Here is a 15,025-nt window from a genome sequence, read left to right on the forward strand (position 1 = left end):
TCTCTCAGGTTATAAGTGTTCTGGAATATTCCCAGGGTCTCCTGGCAGTACCAAAATTTCCCTTTCAGGGAAGACATAGGATGACTGTGAAAACTGAGAAAGTTTTAATTCTATCAGTCCCCCCACCCCTTTCCTCCCTTCTTTTGGGCGGTAGAGGATGGGCCACTGAGGGAGATGACATCAGGCTCTCAAGGGTATTGGCCACTAGCCTGTGGCAACATATTTTCTCTGAGTAAGGCTAGTTCTTCACCCCTTAGAAGAACTGCTATTCTGAAATAGCAAAGAGAATAGGAAGCTATTTTCCTTTGGAAAATCGAGTTCAAGGGGAGACACCAAAGCATGTTGCAAAGTGGCAGCACTGAACTGGTGGCAGTAGCTCTGGGTTATTTTCCTTTGATCACTGTCTGCTTAGTGGCAAAGCTGAAAACTCAGGATGCTCTGTGATGTGAAACCCTGGCCTGGCACCTCCCCATCATGTAAGACGGAGACTGCCAGGAAGTCACCCCACAGGAAGGAGCTGCTCTCCGGCCCAGGGACGGCAGGACAATAAAGGACCCTGTTCTCTGTTTGTGTGTTTTCCAGGCTGGAGCAGGAAATACAAGCGCTAGAAAGTGAAGAGTCTCAGATATCTGCCAAAGAGCAAATCATCCTAGAGAAACTAAAGGAGACAGAAAAATCCTTTAAGGACCTTCAGAAGGTAAAGAAAACAAATGCGATTTCTCCAAACTATATCCACGGGGGAGTAGGCACTAGCGAATTGATGCCAATGGAGACAAGGCCAGTTAGTATTGATGAGAAGTCTGAGCACCCCACTCTGTGAAATGGGGTACCGATGTGTTAGAAGCAGGGTCGTCTCTGACACCGAGAGTGGCCTGTAGGCAGGTGGGGGACCACCTGGTCTGCGGGGAAGCACAGAGGAGAGCCTTTAAATCAATGCCACCTCCCTTTTGTCCAAACCCTTTATATGCCTGATTCCTGAAAAGTCATCTCCCCTTGGACTTCAGAATTCTAAAGCCAATTCATATTAAGCAGATTAGATCTGCTCCTTGTGGCTTTAAGTCTTTCCTTTATAAAAAGGCCAGAGGCAAAACCCTATCAAATGGATATGAATTTCAAATACACAGAGTGTAAACATGATAAAAACAGATGGTGCCGCTTAGCACAGAGGACAGAACCCATCAAGCCAGTAGTCTCTGAATATCTCAGGAACTTCCGTCCATTTTATATTATGTTTATTAAAGATTTTGTTTATTCATGAGAGACACACAGAGGGAGGCAGAGACACAGGCAGAGGGAGAAGCAGGCTTCCCAGAGGGAGCTTGACGTGGGACTCGATCCCAGGACCCCAAGATCATGACCTGAGCTGAAGGCAGATGCCCAACCACTGAGCCACCCAGGTGCCCCCCTTCCTTCCATTGTATAATGGCCCAGGTATGCAGGCCAAAGAAACAATCTAGTAAAATTAATTTTAAGATGGAATTTTCTGATATCACTTCTCCCAACACAAGCAAGGGTATTTGCCGGATAATCGACATAAATCCCTCCTGGGAGAAATTCAGTAGAGGTGGGAATGATAAAACTTTCCCTTAAATTGCAGGATCCCAGACAAATTTCCCAGAAGAAAAGAGAGCAGTGGGTTTCCCCACCACAGTCAAATTCTGGCCCTGGGGGAGAGAGATGGGTTAGATGGAGGAGGGCTTGTCTCCTCACGTGTGTAGTGACGCTCTGCCCTGCTTTTGTTTCCACAGAGCTTCTCCAATGCGGATGGAGGTAAGTGTAAGTGCTCTCTGCCCCCATTCTGTAGAGGAATCTTAATCCGGGTCAGCTTAGCGGGTCTCACGAACACAGACTCACCAGGAGATGTGATGTGTTGGTGTGTAAGGTCATCAGGGGGAAGGAACCAGAGTCTGTGCGAGGTGCACGTCCCAAGGCTTGTCTGCCTCTCTTCTAGGATGGTTTCTCGACTTACTGCTTCTAGTCTTATACGGTTGGCCTGGCTCCTCCCCTTCCCATCTAGTCCTCAAGGTTCATTGCTTGGACCTTTCTTGAAAGCTGCTCAGCAAAGAGTGCTAACGATCGATCAGGACCAGGTCCCTGGCAAGAATGAGCCCATGTGCGGCTAGGACTCCAGGTCAGAACACACATCAAAAGGCTACATCTGGTGTGGAGGAAATGTCCCTAAAGCCCGTGTTAGAACTCTGAACCAGAAAACTGCCATTTCCCCAGCCCTCCCGGGGAACGAAGCTGGGCAGACGTGCCCTCCCTGTATGGCGGAGTTGGTCTTGAGTACATGAAGGGTGGGAGCAGGGCCCTGGCTTCCTGACCCCATCCTGGCAGGAGCGGGTCTTGCTTCTGCTCTCTTCCCTTCCTTGGCCCTGCCCTCCACTCTCCTTACCTGTGGGTGTGGGGAGGAACTTGGGGTTATGTGCTTCTCATCGCTCACCTGGCTCCCCTAACTTAAGCTACAAATTCATGAAAACCACTCCAGTCCCACTTTCACCACGGCCCTCAATGAGACGTGCTCTCAAAGGCCAGGACTTTGACAAGTAGGATCAGACGCTCACCTGGTTCCTATAAGGTCACCCTCTAAACTATGACGATGACCAGGAGCCAGAATAAAAGTGGGCATCAGCCTTCTCCCAATGTCATTTGCAAATATAAGGGAAAAGATTTCAAAATGCAGAGATGGGTAATGTATTTTCACGGCTTAGCAAAGATATTTGCACTAAGGATAATTCTGACTTATCCCCCAAAAAAACCACACAAAAAAGTACTGTATTATTTTATTTGATGAGGGGGGATGGTTTCCAGTAAATAATAGGCAAGGAATCTGGATTTTTGATCCCTGAGTGATCTTTGGGGAGGTAGTAAAGTAAACTTCACGTTCCCAGCACATGTGAGCAGGGACAGATCAGGGCCAAGCCAGCAGGGACTCCACGGGGAGGACCTTTGACATTCTAGAGCCTTCTCTCTAGGGTCTGGTCAAATTAGGGCTCTTGTTCTGTGCTTTGGGGTTAGAGCATGGACTGAGGAGGTGGCTCTGCCGCTTTGGGGGAGTAAGGGGTGGCAGCATGGGAAGCATAGTGGGCTTCCCTAGTGCTAGGAAAGCCCGAGGTGGTGTACGTAATCAGCAATAACGCAATGTCAGGCTGGAATAGGGCAATGGGACACTGACCCACAGACACCTACGTCCTGGAAGGGTGCACATTCACTTTTCATGCTTTTACTTCTTTTTTCCCTCCCATTTCTCAAACCAGGATCTTTCCTAGAGTTTTCTCTACAATTAGGGAAGGGCGTGGAGACCCACAGAGCCTATGATTTGTTAACAAGCAACACTGAAGCCACATAATAACCCCTTGCCACTGTGTTTTTCGTTTTCAATCTGAACGTCTTTCATTTCTTCCTCCATCACTTCCCTTGATTTGCATCCCTTCACCTAGACAGTTCACAGAATTGGGAAGAAACGATTATGACAAAAAAGAGCCTACAGGGAAAATTGCCCTGATGACTCTGTCCTCCGTCGCTTTTTGACAGAGGTGACCTCAAGCTCACGGATGCAAACATCTTAGGGATTCTAAGAAATGGCCAGGGAATGATTTCTGTGGTCTTACCTGACACCTTGGATTATGATTCCTGCCATCTCTGGTTATAACTAATTCTGGGCATCATTCTGGGCAAAGATCCTTCCAAGAATGCTGTCATTGTTTAGTTCACGCTGTGGTCTGAGAATAAAAACTGAAGCAGGCCCAGCTGCGGGACTCTGGAATGTCCGGTTAGTTAGTTTCTTTCTTTCTTTCTTTCCTTTCTTTCTTTTCTTTCTTTCTTTTCTTTCTTCTTTCTTTTCTTTCTTTCTTCATGAGAGACACAGAGAGAGGCAGAAACACAGGCAGAGGGAGAAGCAAGCTCCATGCAGGAAGCCCAATGTGGGACTCGATCCTGGGACTCTAGGATCACGCCCATAGCCAAAGGCAGATGCTCAACCACTGAGCCACCCAAGATGTCCCTGATTAGCTTCACATTCTTTGGTTTCAAAGGCTCCTTGATTTTAAAGTTGCCGAGACCCTCCCAGAAACAACCACCTGTTGTTCCTAACAATTAACCCCAAATTATTATCGGATAATAATGCCTTAAGAAGAATACCCTACTTCTGAAATGCTGATTACGGAATCTAAGGCCAGCTAGGATTATCTGACTGTACAAGATGCTGCAGATAACCAACAAAAACATCCCTAGGTAATGAGGTGCAAGGGGGATGGCTGCCGGTGACCCCACTTCGGGTCCCTGTGCATGTCACCCAATGCGTGTCTGAGTTAATAAAGGTACAGCACTGCTAAGTCACCAATGGCCTTGGATAGCAGGGTAGTCTTGGCCATCACGAGCCATGTATTCCAATCTTGAGTAGAATTCCCTGGCCATATGCATTCCGACCCCATCACTTCCTCCTTCCTCCTCACCCCACATACATGCTTGTTAATATGACAGTCTTCAGCAGTTGGGTGGGTTGTTTTTACTGCCGTAAATAGGCATACGGTCTAGCGTAACGATAACTTTCATGTAGTCTATATCTTGTGCTAACTCTTCTGTACCCGCCGAGATGCTGGGTGAAACCATCGGCCAGAACTGACAAAGGAAAATGTTGTCCTGGGCATGATTCCGCCCTTGCTGTTCAATCTTGATCTTCTTAGCTTTCCATCCCGTCCCGGTCCGTGGTGGCCGGAAGCCATCCCCACATCAACACCTTCACACCCATTGCTGGGAAATCTCAACGTGTTCTCAGTTGTTCTCATAAGTCATGTTTCCAGGAGAGTGTTCATTGGTTTTCTCTGGCCCTGGCCTTCATGTTCGTCAGAGCTGCGGTAAACATTTCAGCAGGGCTGGACTAACAAGGAGCGCTCACCTTACAATTCTACCCTGGTAAAGACCATTCTCGACCTTCTCTGACCATAGGCCACCCTAACTTTGGCAGGAAGAGGGCAGTTTACTGACTGAGGCCACGTGAAGAGATTTTTCCCACAGAGGCCTCGGAGACCCCGTTAATGATTCCCGGTGTTAGTCTATTGGCCACCTCCCGGCTGCCTACCTTTGGGTTTACTACTTTGCGCCCTACTGCGGGGGCTGGCTGCCCGGTTCTCCTTCTCAAGCCCCACTCCTCGCTGCTCCCCCATCTCAGCAGGAGAGTGTGGCCCCAGCTGTCCAAGAGCTGTGGTCCTCATGTGAACCTCATAGCCAGTGAACACCTGGGGAAAGGTGACTCCACCTCCACTCACACTGGGCCCGGAGCTGCCTTCTGGGGGAGGTTGAGAGGGAAGCCCTGTAATCCTGGGCCCTCTCTGATGCGGATGCCCCTGCCTGCAAGTGCCTTTTGTTTCCAGCTGCTAAAACTCCCAAAAACTCTATATTTAGCATAGAATGTATAGACACACCTGTGACCAGTCTGGTAGTCCTCAACTGGTCCTAAATGGCTTGAACCTTCATCTCACTTGAATGCAGAAAATCAGATTTATCAACATCTCATTCCACAGACTTCTAGAAATCCTCAGGGAAAACTCAAAAGCTCTGCAAATCTGCTCTGGTCATCTCTTGTCCCCTACACTGTCCCCCTGGCCCCACACTGCCGCTCAGATCTTCCCCTGGGCCACTGTCAGCTGGCCACCCCTACACCCTCAGGAGCAGCTTACCTCCAGCCTCTGCTCTCCTCTCATCCTGCATTGTGTGGGTTTGGGGCCTGGACTCTTCTCACAGCTCCATACGATGAGAGTAACCTTAATTCAGGAGTAATAGAGAATAATCTACATTAGTCACACTTGGAACCCTTGACTCAAGCCAGGCCCACCTTCAGGGTGTCCCTGCAGGCACCTCATGGCTGTCTCCCAGGCCCCTCCCCCATCATCTCAAAGGCCCAGTTTCCTTCCTTGCAGGGGAAGACTCTCAACCATGTCTGCCTGACCCAGGGCCCACCCTCCAGCACACATAAGGCCCCAAAGAGAGATGGTCACTTGAACCTCGCTGTTGCCAAAGGCCTGCCTACCTCCTCCTGATTTCCTGTTCCTTCTCCTCAAATGGTTGATATGGAAAAATCCATTCCCTTAGTGAAACTCCACCCTTCCCCCACCACAGAGTGTGTTCCTAAAAACATAATGGCCCAATATCAGCACATTCTGGATTGTTGACATTTACATGTGAGTCAGCAAATGGTCTAGTTGGTGCAGGCTGAACTAATCCTAATCCTCACCCTAATCTAGTGTCTGGGTCCTCTCCAGCCCAAAATTTAAAAAAGAGAAAAGACACCTGACAGGACTAAGGCAGTATCAGTGGAGATACAGGGGATGGGACAGATGTAAGGGATGTGGAGGAGGTGGAGGCTAGGGGCTGGCTGGGCATTGAGGGAGGGTGTTCAGGGTGCCATCCGGGATCCTGGGTGAATTGTGATGCCAGTGAGCTGCAATATGGAGTAGAAAAGAGGCAGCAGATGAGCAAAGATGAGAGTTTCTTTTGGAACATGTTGAGTGTGAGGTGACTGGGAAAGTTTCAGTGGAAATGTGCAGTAAGCAGCTAGATGTAAGCCATTGGCATTCCAGGATCCTGGGGCATGGTTGTGACACAAGGAAGGAATCACATCACATAGTTTTCTAGAATGTTCTTGCCTTAGCTTTCCCACTTCTCTCTGGGGGATACACAGATTCCTCTCCTTGTCTCACCCCAGTGGTTTCCTCCTCTCCTCTGACAGTTTGACATGCCTGCTGAGGTCAATGTGTGGCAGGATCTCATCTCCCTGACGGCTTGTCAGGCTTTTCTCCCAAGGGGAGCTGGTCTTCCTGTTTTGCTCAGCTGCATCTCCTACAACTGGGCTAATGGTGAATTCAAGGGCTGTTGCTTTTTGGAATCTCAGGATTTTCTGGCTGACCCACCAACCTGAAATATTAAAATTGAGGGATAAATTCTAGAGTTTTGGGAAGTTGCTTTTTTTTTTTTTTCCTTAATGGCTATAAAATAGGTCTTCTGAATGAATCAGGTACCTGAAGCTACATTTCCAATTCAGGGAATGATCCCCAAGTCTATTTTTCAGTACTGTTGAAGGCATATGTCTAATCTGATGTCTCATGTATGGTCAATCCCACCAACTTGATAATGGCTCTCATTAGCCCATCCTCTTGCCCCCTGAATTCATTGTACTCTTAGGATCTAGAGCTTTCTGATGAATCTTTCAATACATAGAGCAGTCCTGGGGCTTGAGCTCTCTGGCCAGGATCCCTCCTACCTCAGCTACTCTGCTGAATACCAGTCACTGGGCAAATGCTGGTCTTTGTTCGCCTTGATCCTCTTGTTCAGTGGCCGCCTCCGCGGTCCATTATGTAGGGCAGACAAGCTGCTGTTTCGGCAGTGAACCCATTGGGCCTCCCGACACTGTGCCTAATTGTATTCCCTGTTCTCTGCTACCAGATGCAGTAAATTACATTTCCTCCCAGCTCCCCGACCTGCCAATCCTCTGTTCACGAACAGCAGAACCATCACCTGGGCAGGACGGGACTAGCAGAGCCGCTGGTAAGTCCTGGGGAGCTATTTGGTTTTGATGCCAGGACTGGCCATGGGGCCTGCATTTATCTGAGCTTTAATAATAAGGGATCCCCAGATATCCTTCCATAGGGGACCTTGTCTGCAGCCCAGCCTCAGACATAGAGTTTGCAGTGGCCACATAGTGCAGGCACGAAGCCCTGATGAGTAATTAAGGACTGATAGGAAGGAATATTGAGAAAATCATAAAGCATTTTCCCCTGACTTTGATGGGGGCCTGCCTCTCTTGTTTATGGTCTTTATATCTCTCCTTATTCTCAAAGTTAAACTGTACTCTGCCTCCAGGGGTTTTTATTTTCCACATTGGACATGTACAAGATCAAATGATCTGAGTGGAAATTATTTTCAAAGTGTACAAGTATGTTGCCAAATCCTTTGGGAATTGAGCTGCTTATATATTATAAATGTGTATTTCCAAGTCTTCTCATTATTTCTGGAATTATTTCTGAGCTACTGTGGTATAGTTGGAGGGAAAGTAGCAGTTTAAAGAACATATGTTTCTTGCTAATGTTTTTCACAATGGTGGATTTAAAAAAACAATACATTTATGAGTATAAAGTATAGAGGGAGGTATGCTTTGCTCTGTTCAGTATGAATGTGCCTCAGAAATCAGAACTGGATGGACATGAAAAATCAATCTCTAAACTAATCTTTTTACTCTATACAGAAATGCACTGAGGGCCAGGGGGTCAAATAAAAAAAAAAAAAAAGAATCACCAAGGTTGCACAGTTAGTGACAATGTAGGGGAACTCAAATAGGCACATCAGAGTATGTTTTACATAATCTAGGTAAGTTTATGTCTAAGATAAATCACACTGTGACACTTTTCATAGAACAAAATAATCTATGGATCCTTAAGGCAGAAGAAATCATTTATATAGGCCAAACTCAATATTTTGTGAAGCAAATAGTTCCTTCTTCTTTTAATGTAAAACATACCATAAAATGGCGAGAAGTGCAGATCTAAGTGTCATGTGCACTGATTAAATATCTACTGGGTGTCTCCGTAAACATCTTAGCATATTACTTTTATATACTGGCTCACAGAGTTCTAGAATTTGGTAGGACCTTAAATGGTGTCTGGTCAAACTCTGGCCAAGTTCATGTGTCCCTGGACTGAGAAATCAGTTCTTGCAGCCTGCAGCTGTGTTGCTGAGGAAACTCTGGCAGTGGCTTAAGCCGAGAGTTCTCACATGCTCCAAAGAGCACTTCTGAGAGCAGCTAGGGTAATAACTGTTCAACAGTCACACCTTCTGCTTGTCATTAGAGACTTGGGTGCTGCTAGTTCCCAGTAAGTATGGGCAAAGAGCTTCCTAGCCCCTTTCCACCACATGATCCTGGACCTCACAGGACTTGTGATGTGATCCACTAATGGATCGGCTCAGGGAGAAGGGAGGGACAGGGTGACAACTAATTTTTAAGGGCCATAAAAAAGGATCTGAACAGCATTGATAGTCAAAGAGCGTAATGTGCAAGAGGAAAATATTAATGCGATTGTAGTGCTGGGTGTGTGGGTATACATGCACTGTCACCACCTAGCATCCTTCACAGTTGAAAGTGCTGCAGAAACATAATGATCCAATGGCAAATGCATTTTCAAAACAAGTATCGTGTGATCAGAGTCTTCAAAAATGAGTTTATGTGTACTTCTGTTTATTACGGAAGAACTAATTTGCATAGATGTATCTAACCGTGGAAATAAGTACACACAGGATTGTAGATGGAATCGCACTAGCTATGGTTAACTCCTTTGTCTAGACTATTTTTGAGATGGTGTCCACTTTCATTATCAGTTATGGCCAACAGTGGCTACACAGAGCTTGGATAGCATACCAGATAATGGCATGCACCACTAGAATTCTTTCTCCTGGACTTGATCCATCTTGCTTTATGAACATCTTTTTGGAAATTTGCACAATCCCTGGGCCATTTTGCTTTTTAATTTTTTAATCTATATGTTTTTAAGATTTTATTTATTTGAGAGAAAGAGAACGTGAGGGGGAGCAAAGGGAGAGGGACAAGCAGACTCCATGCTGAGTGTGGAGCCTGACATGGGACTCTATTCCAAGGTCCTGAGATCATGACCTGAGCCAAAATCAAGAGTTGGATATTCAACTGACTGAGCCCCCCAGGTGCTCTTTGGGGCCCTTTTAATATATGTCACTTGTCATTACTCAGTATTATGACAAATATTCTGGTTATTTGGAGTTTGGGAGGTTTAGGATTCTATATGAATGGGGATTTATTTAGCATCATTGCTTTTAGAATTAAGAGCCACCTATTTCAATTGAACATGAGGCCAGGCTTTAGCAGACCTGCAAAGTGGTCCTCAGGCCACAGTCACATACCTCTATGATTGGTGGTTAGTGCCCCTCCAGGAGGCTCACTCTGTCTAACTGGTACTGACTGTTGAGAAGGTCTTCATTTGATGGAGTTACCATCATTTGTCTGCCTCCATCTTCCACCCATCAGTCCTTATCCTGCCCTTGGGTGCCACTTGGAACAAACCTAAGTTGATTTCCCCTTAACTATTTAAAAATGACTATCATTTCTGGTCTTTCCCAGATCCCCACTCTACTTCCCCTTAATACCCAGAGCCCCAGTCTCTTCAGCTGTCTCAAAATAATGAGATTGCTTTGAGATACTGTCCTGCCATCCTTGCCTCTCCCAACTGAAGGGGCATTCATTTTGTCTCTTGTCTTCCTGAAGTACGATGCTCAGAGCTGCTCCACTCACTCTGGGGTGGGCTGATCTCTCCCCAGAGCAGAGCGAGAATCTACAGACTGTGTGACTCACTTTGCTGGTACCATGGTCTTTCAGCTTCAGGTTCTAAAGTAAAGCCTCAGAGTCATTTGGCATATGTCACTGCTCAGCCTCATTCCCTTGATTCAGGGTAGTCATTTTTCTGGAATCATTTCCATTGAAACATATAGTCTTTTCTCCCTAATTGTGCACAAACTGCTACACCTGCTCAGAGAACCTACAAAATTCTTTATTTCTTAATCTCAAAAGGCCAAAGTAAGACTGAGCTATGCACCTTTCTCCCCTTTGTAGATTTGATGTGACTGTTCAATTTCTTCTTGATAGATTGTCCCTTTAAAGTGTCAGGGGCCCCACATGGTCTCTGAGGAACATCCGTGAAAGGTGGGGAAGGAAATGATGTACGAGGATTTGGTACTCAGGGCTCAGGTATTCGCTCCCATTTCAGACACAACAGCTCCTCTGTCCTCAGGTTTATATTGTATTTCTGCATCAGATTTCCATCTGAATAAAGGGTTTCATAGTTTTGAAAGTAGAAAACTCTCTTCTCTATTATTGGGGTTTTTATAGCTATTGATTATAGCACCCCAGCCTCACTTTTCGTCTCATTTTAGTATCATCTCAGATCTGAAAAGCAAGCTTCCATTATTTTTCATCATTTCGTTGATGAAAACATTGCACAGTTGGGGCCAAAGTCAGAGGCCTGTGACACAACGTTGGGGTCTCCTGGCCCTTGAGAACCCAATAGGCACCTATGGGACATGATCATTAAATGAGTAACAAGTTCTAGCAATTGTGTTGACACCCAAGGCACATGTTTCTGTCTTGTCTATAGGAATATAAGGGACTTTGTGATGATCCAGCTGTGCTGTATCTCTGGCATTGCCTAAATTGTCTAAAGAACTTGAACAAAAAGAAAATGGAGTTCATCTGCACACCTCTTGCCTGATGAATCCTTCCTGTTTCTTGGTGGTCTCTGCTCTTTGAAAATGAACTTTAAAACGTAGCCAGCCAAGATGTCAAGCTACTTACACAGAGTCAAGCATTCTGTGCTTCTCAGGCCCATGTCTCTGGGCTCTGCAATGTGCCAGACCACAGTAGCTTCATATCCTGCCCTCACTCTGGTTTGTAGGCAAGTATCTTTCCCAGAGGCCTCCGCTTTAATCCATCCCTGGCTGTTTTTGGAACCTAGAGCCTAGGATTATCCATCCTCATTAGACTGCCTCTATTTCTTTAAAGTTCTCTTTATCAACCAGAGGGCTGTGGGGGAGCAAGAACCTAGTAAACCAAACACAGAGGCCCAACACCCAACCAACCACCAGTTGCATCATTCATTTGTATCCCTTTGCAGAAACTCACCACTTTGGTTCTTTTTCTTCATTAACTAATGAACATCTATTCCCCTGGCTAAGTTCTTGGAAAGAACAGCAAAAATACTTTACACATTCCACCTTTATTGTCCTCAGTATGTCATGTTGGGAAATCAGTAATTAAATATATCATTTTGTAAAAACAGACTTCTAGATTTTGGTTATCCTGTCATTGGGACTTCCAGCAGACTATCTCCTGTCTTTTTTCTCTGCCTCCAGGACCTTCCTCAATGGAGGAAATTTCAGAGAGCTTTTCTTCACATACTTTCCTGGATGTCCGTGGATCTCTTTCAAAATCTCTTCCAGGGGCTCCCCAGAAAACCCCCTCCCCTCAGCAGCACCACTTTTTAATTTTTTTCAATAAGCTGAGCATGGGCTGCTCACCACTGCACAGACTGTAGTATACCCTATGTGGCTAGGGAAAGCTTGAGGGAAGAGAAGGCAAGACTAGGGAGTAATTTTGTGGTTAGACATGAGAGCATGATGTAAGTGAGAGGCTTTTGGTAAACACTACTTGGCAGCAGTAAAAAAGCAGGAGAATTTTTTAAATTGTGTGCATGCATCAAAAATAAAAGATTGAATTTAAAATGTAAGTCTCATTTTCCTACTGGTTCATATCCACCCTGGTTCACATTTGAAATATCATTAGCTGAGAACTGGAGCAAAATAAAAATGCTTATTCGTAAACAACACACTTAAGATAAATGTTCACGCCTCCTGTGTGGTTTTCTGAATGTCTGATAACATTCTCATACGTGTATCCATGAAGTCTAAATATTGCCTTTGTGTTAAGCAAGAGCTTCTCAAAGTGTTCACCTAAGAACTCCTTCCTACCGGGGACAATGGATGCAGATAAAGCATGTGAGGCCAGACCCTGACGAAATCTGCTAAAAATCTGTTTCCTTTGAAGCCTTGTTTTATCAGGGAAAAAAAATATGGATGGATGTTGTATTTTATGGCATAACATATTCAGGTTTATTTTATTGGCAAAATGTCTTAAGATGTTCTACTCCCATATTCTAGAAATATTGAAAGAACAGTGTACAACATGTAAATATGACTATTAATATGTAACCCTAATGAAACCATGCCACATGTGGTTCAATCCCGGAGCCATGTCACATTTAACAAAATATGGTTGAAAATCACGTGCAAAAACAAAAGCAAGAAAATAAAACCTTAGAGGATTTGCCTAGTTTTCCTGAAGGATGTTAAAAGGACGCTAATTCATATCCCTACCCGGAAGCACTTCTCACGTTTCCTTTGCTTTACTCCCCATATCCTTTCCACTGCCACAAAAATGTCCCCTCTCCATCCACATCCCACGTAACTTTTATGCTATCTCCTACCGAACTCCTTGTTTCTCAGCTCTTTCTTATGTGCATCTACTCAGCTCTTCCAGCACAGAGCTTCTCCTCATCCTCCTTTCTGTTTAGTGTCTGATTCCAGGAACAGGCAAAGACAAAATGAGGGTTGGGGATTAGGATGGTGAAGAGAGGAAAATTGGACCAACAGTGACAGGTTCTCATTGGTGGGCAGAAGAGGAAAGACATCTCTAAAGATTCCCATGTTAATAATTTTTATCCAATCACCTATGGATATAAAAATCAGGGGTGTTTCGTTCCATATTCTGTATTGATTACAGATCAATGTGTCATGTTGTTCACATATTACTGGATGTGGGGGGGATAATTAGGTATTGTACCTATAACTGGCAATCATTAGTATCATCCTTATTTGTCAGTATGTCCCATGAGTGTTTTAATAGTGATAGGACATAATATTTTAACCCAAACTGTGCTTTTTAAAAAAAAAAATGTAAGTGTAATATTTATAAAACAGGCTTTGGAATCCATGCAAAATTTTAAATGCCTATTCTGTTTCTCTGGTGACACATTTTTGTGGGAAATCAGGAAATAACCAAGACAAATATTTCTCCTGACGTCACCATCCTTGTGTGAGTCCATGTACGTCCATGACAAATATCAGTTGGCCTCTCACTGTGTCACTGAAGGAAACTCAAGATCTTTGTGCTCAATAAGTGAAACTTTCAAACTGGACTTGAGGAAAATCAAGCACTGGATCTGGCTTCATAATCTTTTTAGTTAAGTGTTAACTGTGAACAGACTGTATCTTGTTACCCAAGCAGATGGAATAGTATCATTGCTGTTTTTTTCTAACCAGTTCAAACATTAATTACTGTGTGTACCTTTTCATTGGTGTCATGTTCTACAAAGTATTTGTGACTAGATTAAGGCAACCAAAGTAGACTTTTCAATTAGTAGTATTTGTTTCACAGGTATTTGTATACCTTCTATGCAAAGGCTCTAAGGTAGGTGCTGGTGGGGAGGGGAAATCATAGAAAGATGCCAGGTAAAAAAACTAGCCTTTAGGGATCCTAAAAGTCCATGGAGCTAGTAAAACATTCCTGCAAATAATTATACTACGAAGTGGAAAGGGTTAAGTGCTTTCGGAAAGGTTTAGAAGTGTTCAGAGAATCTTAAGGGAAGAGAGAAGATTTAGAGATGGAAGGGTCAAAGAAGCCTTCTGGAAGCCGTGGGCAAGCTGACTGGGCATTGATGGATGGGTCATCTCTGGATGTATAAGAACTCTCAAAAGAAGGCCAGTTCAAGAGAAGGGAACCTTAAAAGCAGGAAATGTTTAGGTGTGGGATGGTGTTATCCGATTGTGCTAAGGAAAAAGGGAGCAATTGAACATTCAATTGAAAAGATAATCTGGATCTTCTTACCACAGTTGGGGAAAGTGTAGTTATTCAGAAAGAGGTAGAGATTCAAAGGCGATGCTAAACGGAGATGTCCCATGGGAAAGGCAGGCGAGGTGGGGAGACAGCAGGCCGGGGAGGATGCTGAGTTCTGGGAATAGTGAGGAGTTTGCTGTGGCTGGAGTGTACGTGGAATGAGCAGGACTGAGAGACAAGTCTAGAAAGGAAGTTGCAGACAGATTCCCCAGGGGATTACGCAGCAAGCTAAGGAGTTTGGCGTTTATCCAATATAGACACAAGGAACCCACGGAGGGTTTGTGAAAAAGGTCCTTCTTGTAGGCAAGATGGAGCACAGGCTAGCAGGGTCAGCGGACTTTTCCTATAAATGGCCTGATTGTAAATATTTTAGACATCATGGACCACATATGGTCTCTGTCACATATTCTGTGTTTTTTTTTTGTTTTGTTTTCCTTTTCTCTCTCTTAAATTTTTCTTTCTTTCTCTCTCCTTCCTTCCCTCCCTCCCTCACTCCCTCCCTCGCTCCTTTTTTCCTTCCTTCCTTCCTTCCTTCCTTCCTTCCTTCCTTCCTTCCTTCCTTCC

At 44.8% G+C, this 15,025-nt stretch overlaps 1 protein-coding gene across 9 annotated transcripts in view; it reads left to right on the forward strand.

The window, feature by feature from the left end:
• Nucleotides 1-15,025, forward strand: part of PALM2AKAP2 (PALM2 and AKAP2 fusion) — a 469,130-nt gene that overhangs the window by 260,245 nt on the left and 193,860 nt on the right. For 6 of the 9 annotated variants that reach the window (XM_072842284.1, XM_072842286.1, XM_072842288.1 and 3 more), the window contains 3 exons: nucleotides 583-697; nucleotides 1,749-1,770; nucleotides 7,441-7,542. In XM_072842284.1, coding sequence (XP_072698385.1) covers nucleotides 583-697; nucleotides 1,749-1,770; nucleotides 7,441-7,542 — 239 coding nt within the window. The remainder of the gene's footprint in view (nucleotides 1-582; nucleotides 698-1,748; nucleotides 1,771-7,440; nucleotides 7,543-15,025) is intronic. The other 3 variants (XM_072842296.1, XM_072842287.1, XM_072842292.1) reach the window with 1 other exon arrangement.

The sequence above is a fragment of the Canis lupus genome, chromosome 10 (genome assembly GCF_048164855.1).
Source record: "Canis lupus baileyi chromosome 10, mCanLup2.hap1, whole genome shotgun sequence".
NCBI classification, from domain to species: Eukaryota; Metazoa; Chordata; class Mammalia; order Carnivora; family Canidae; genus Canis; species Canis lupus.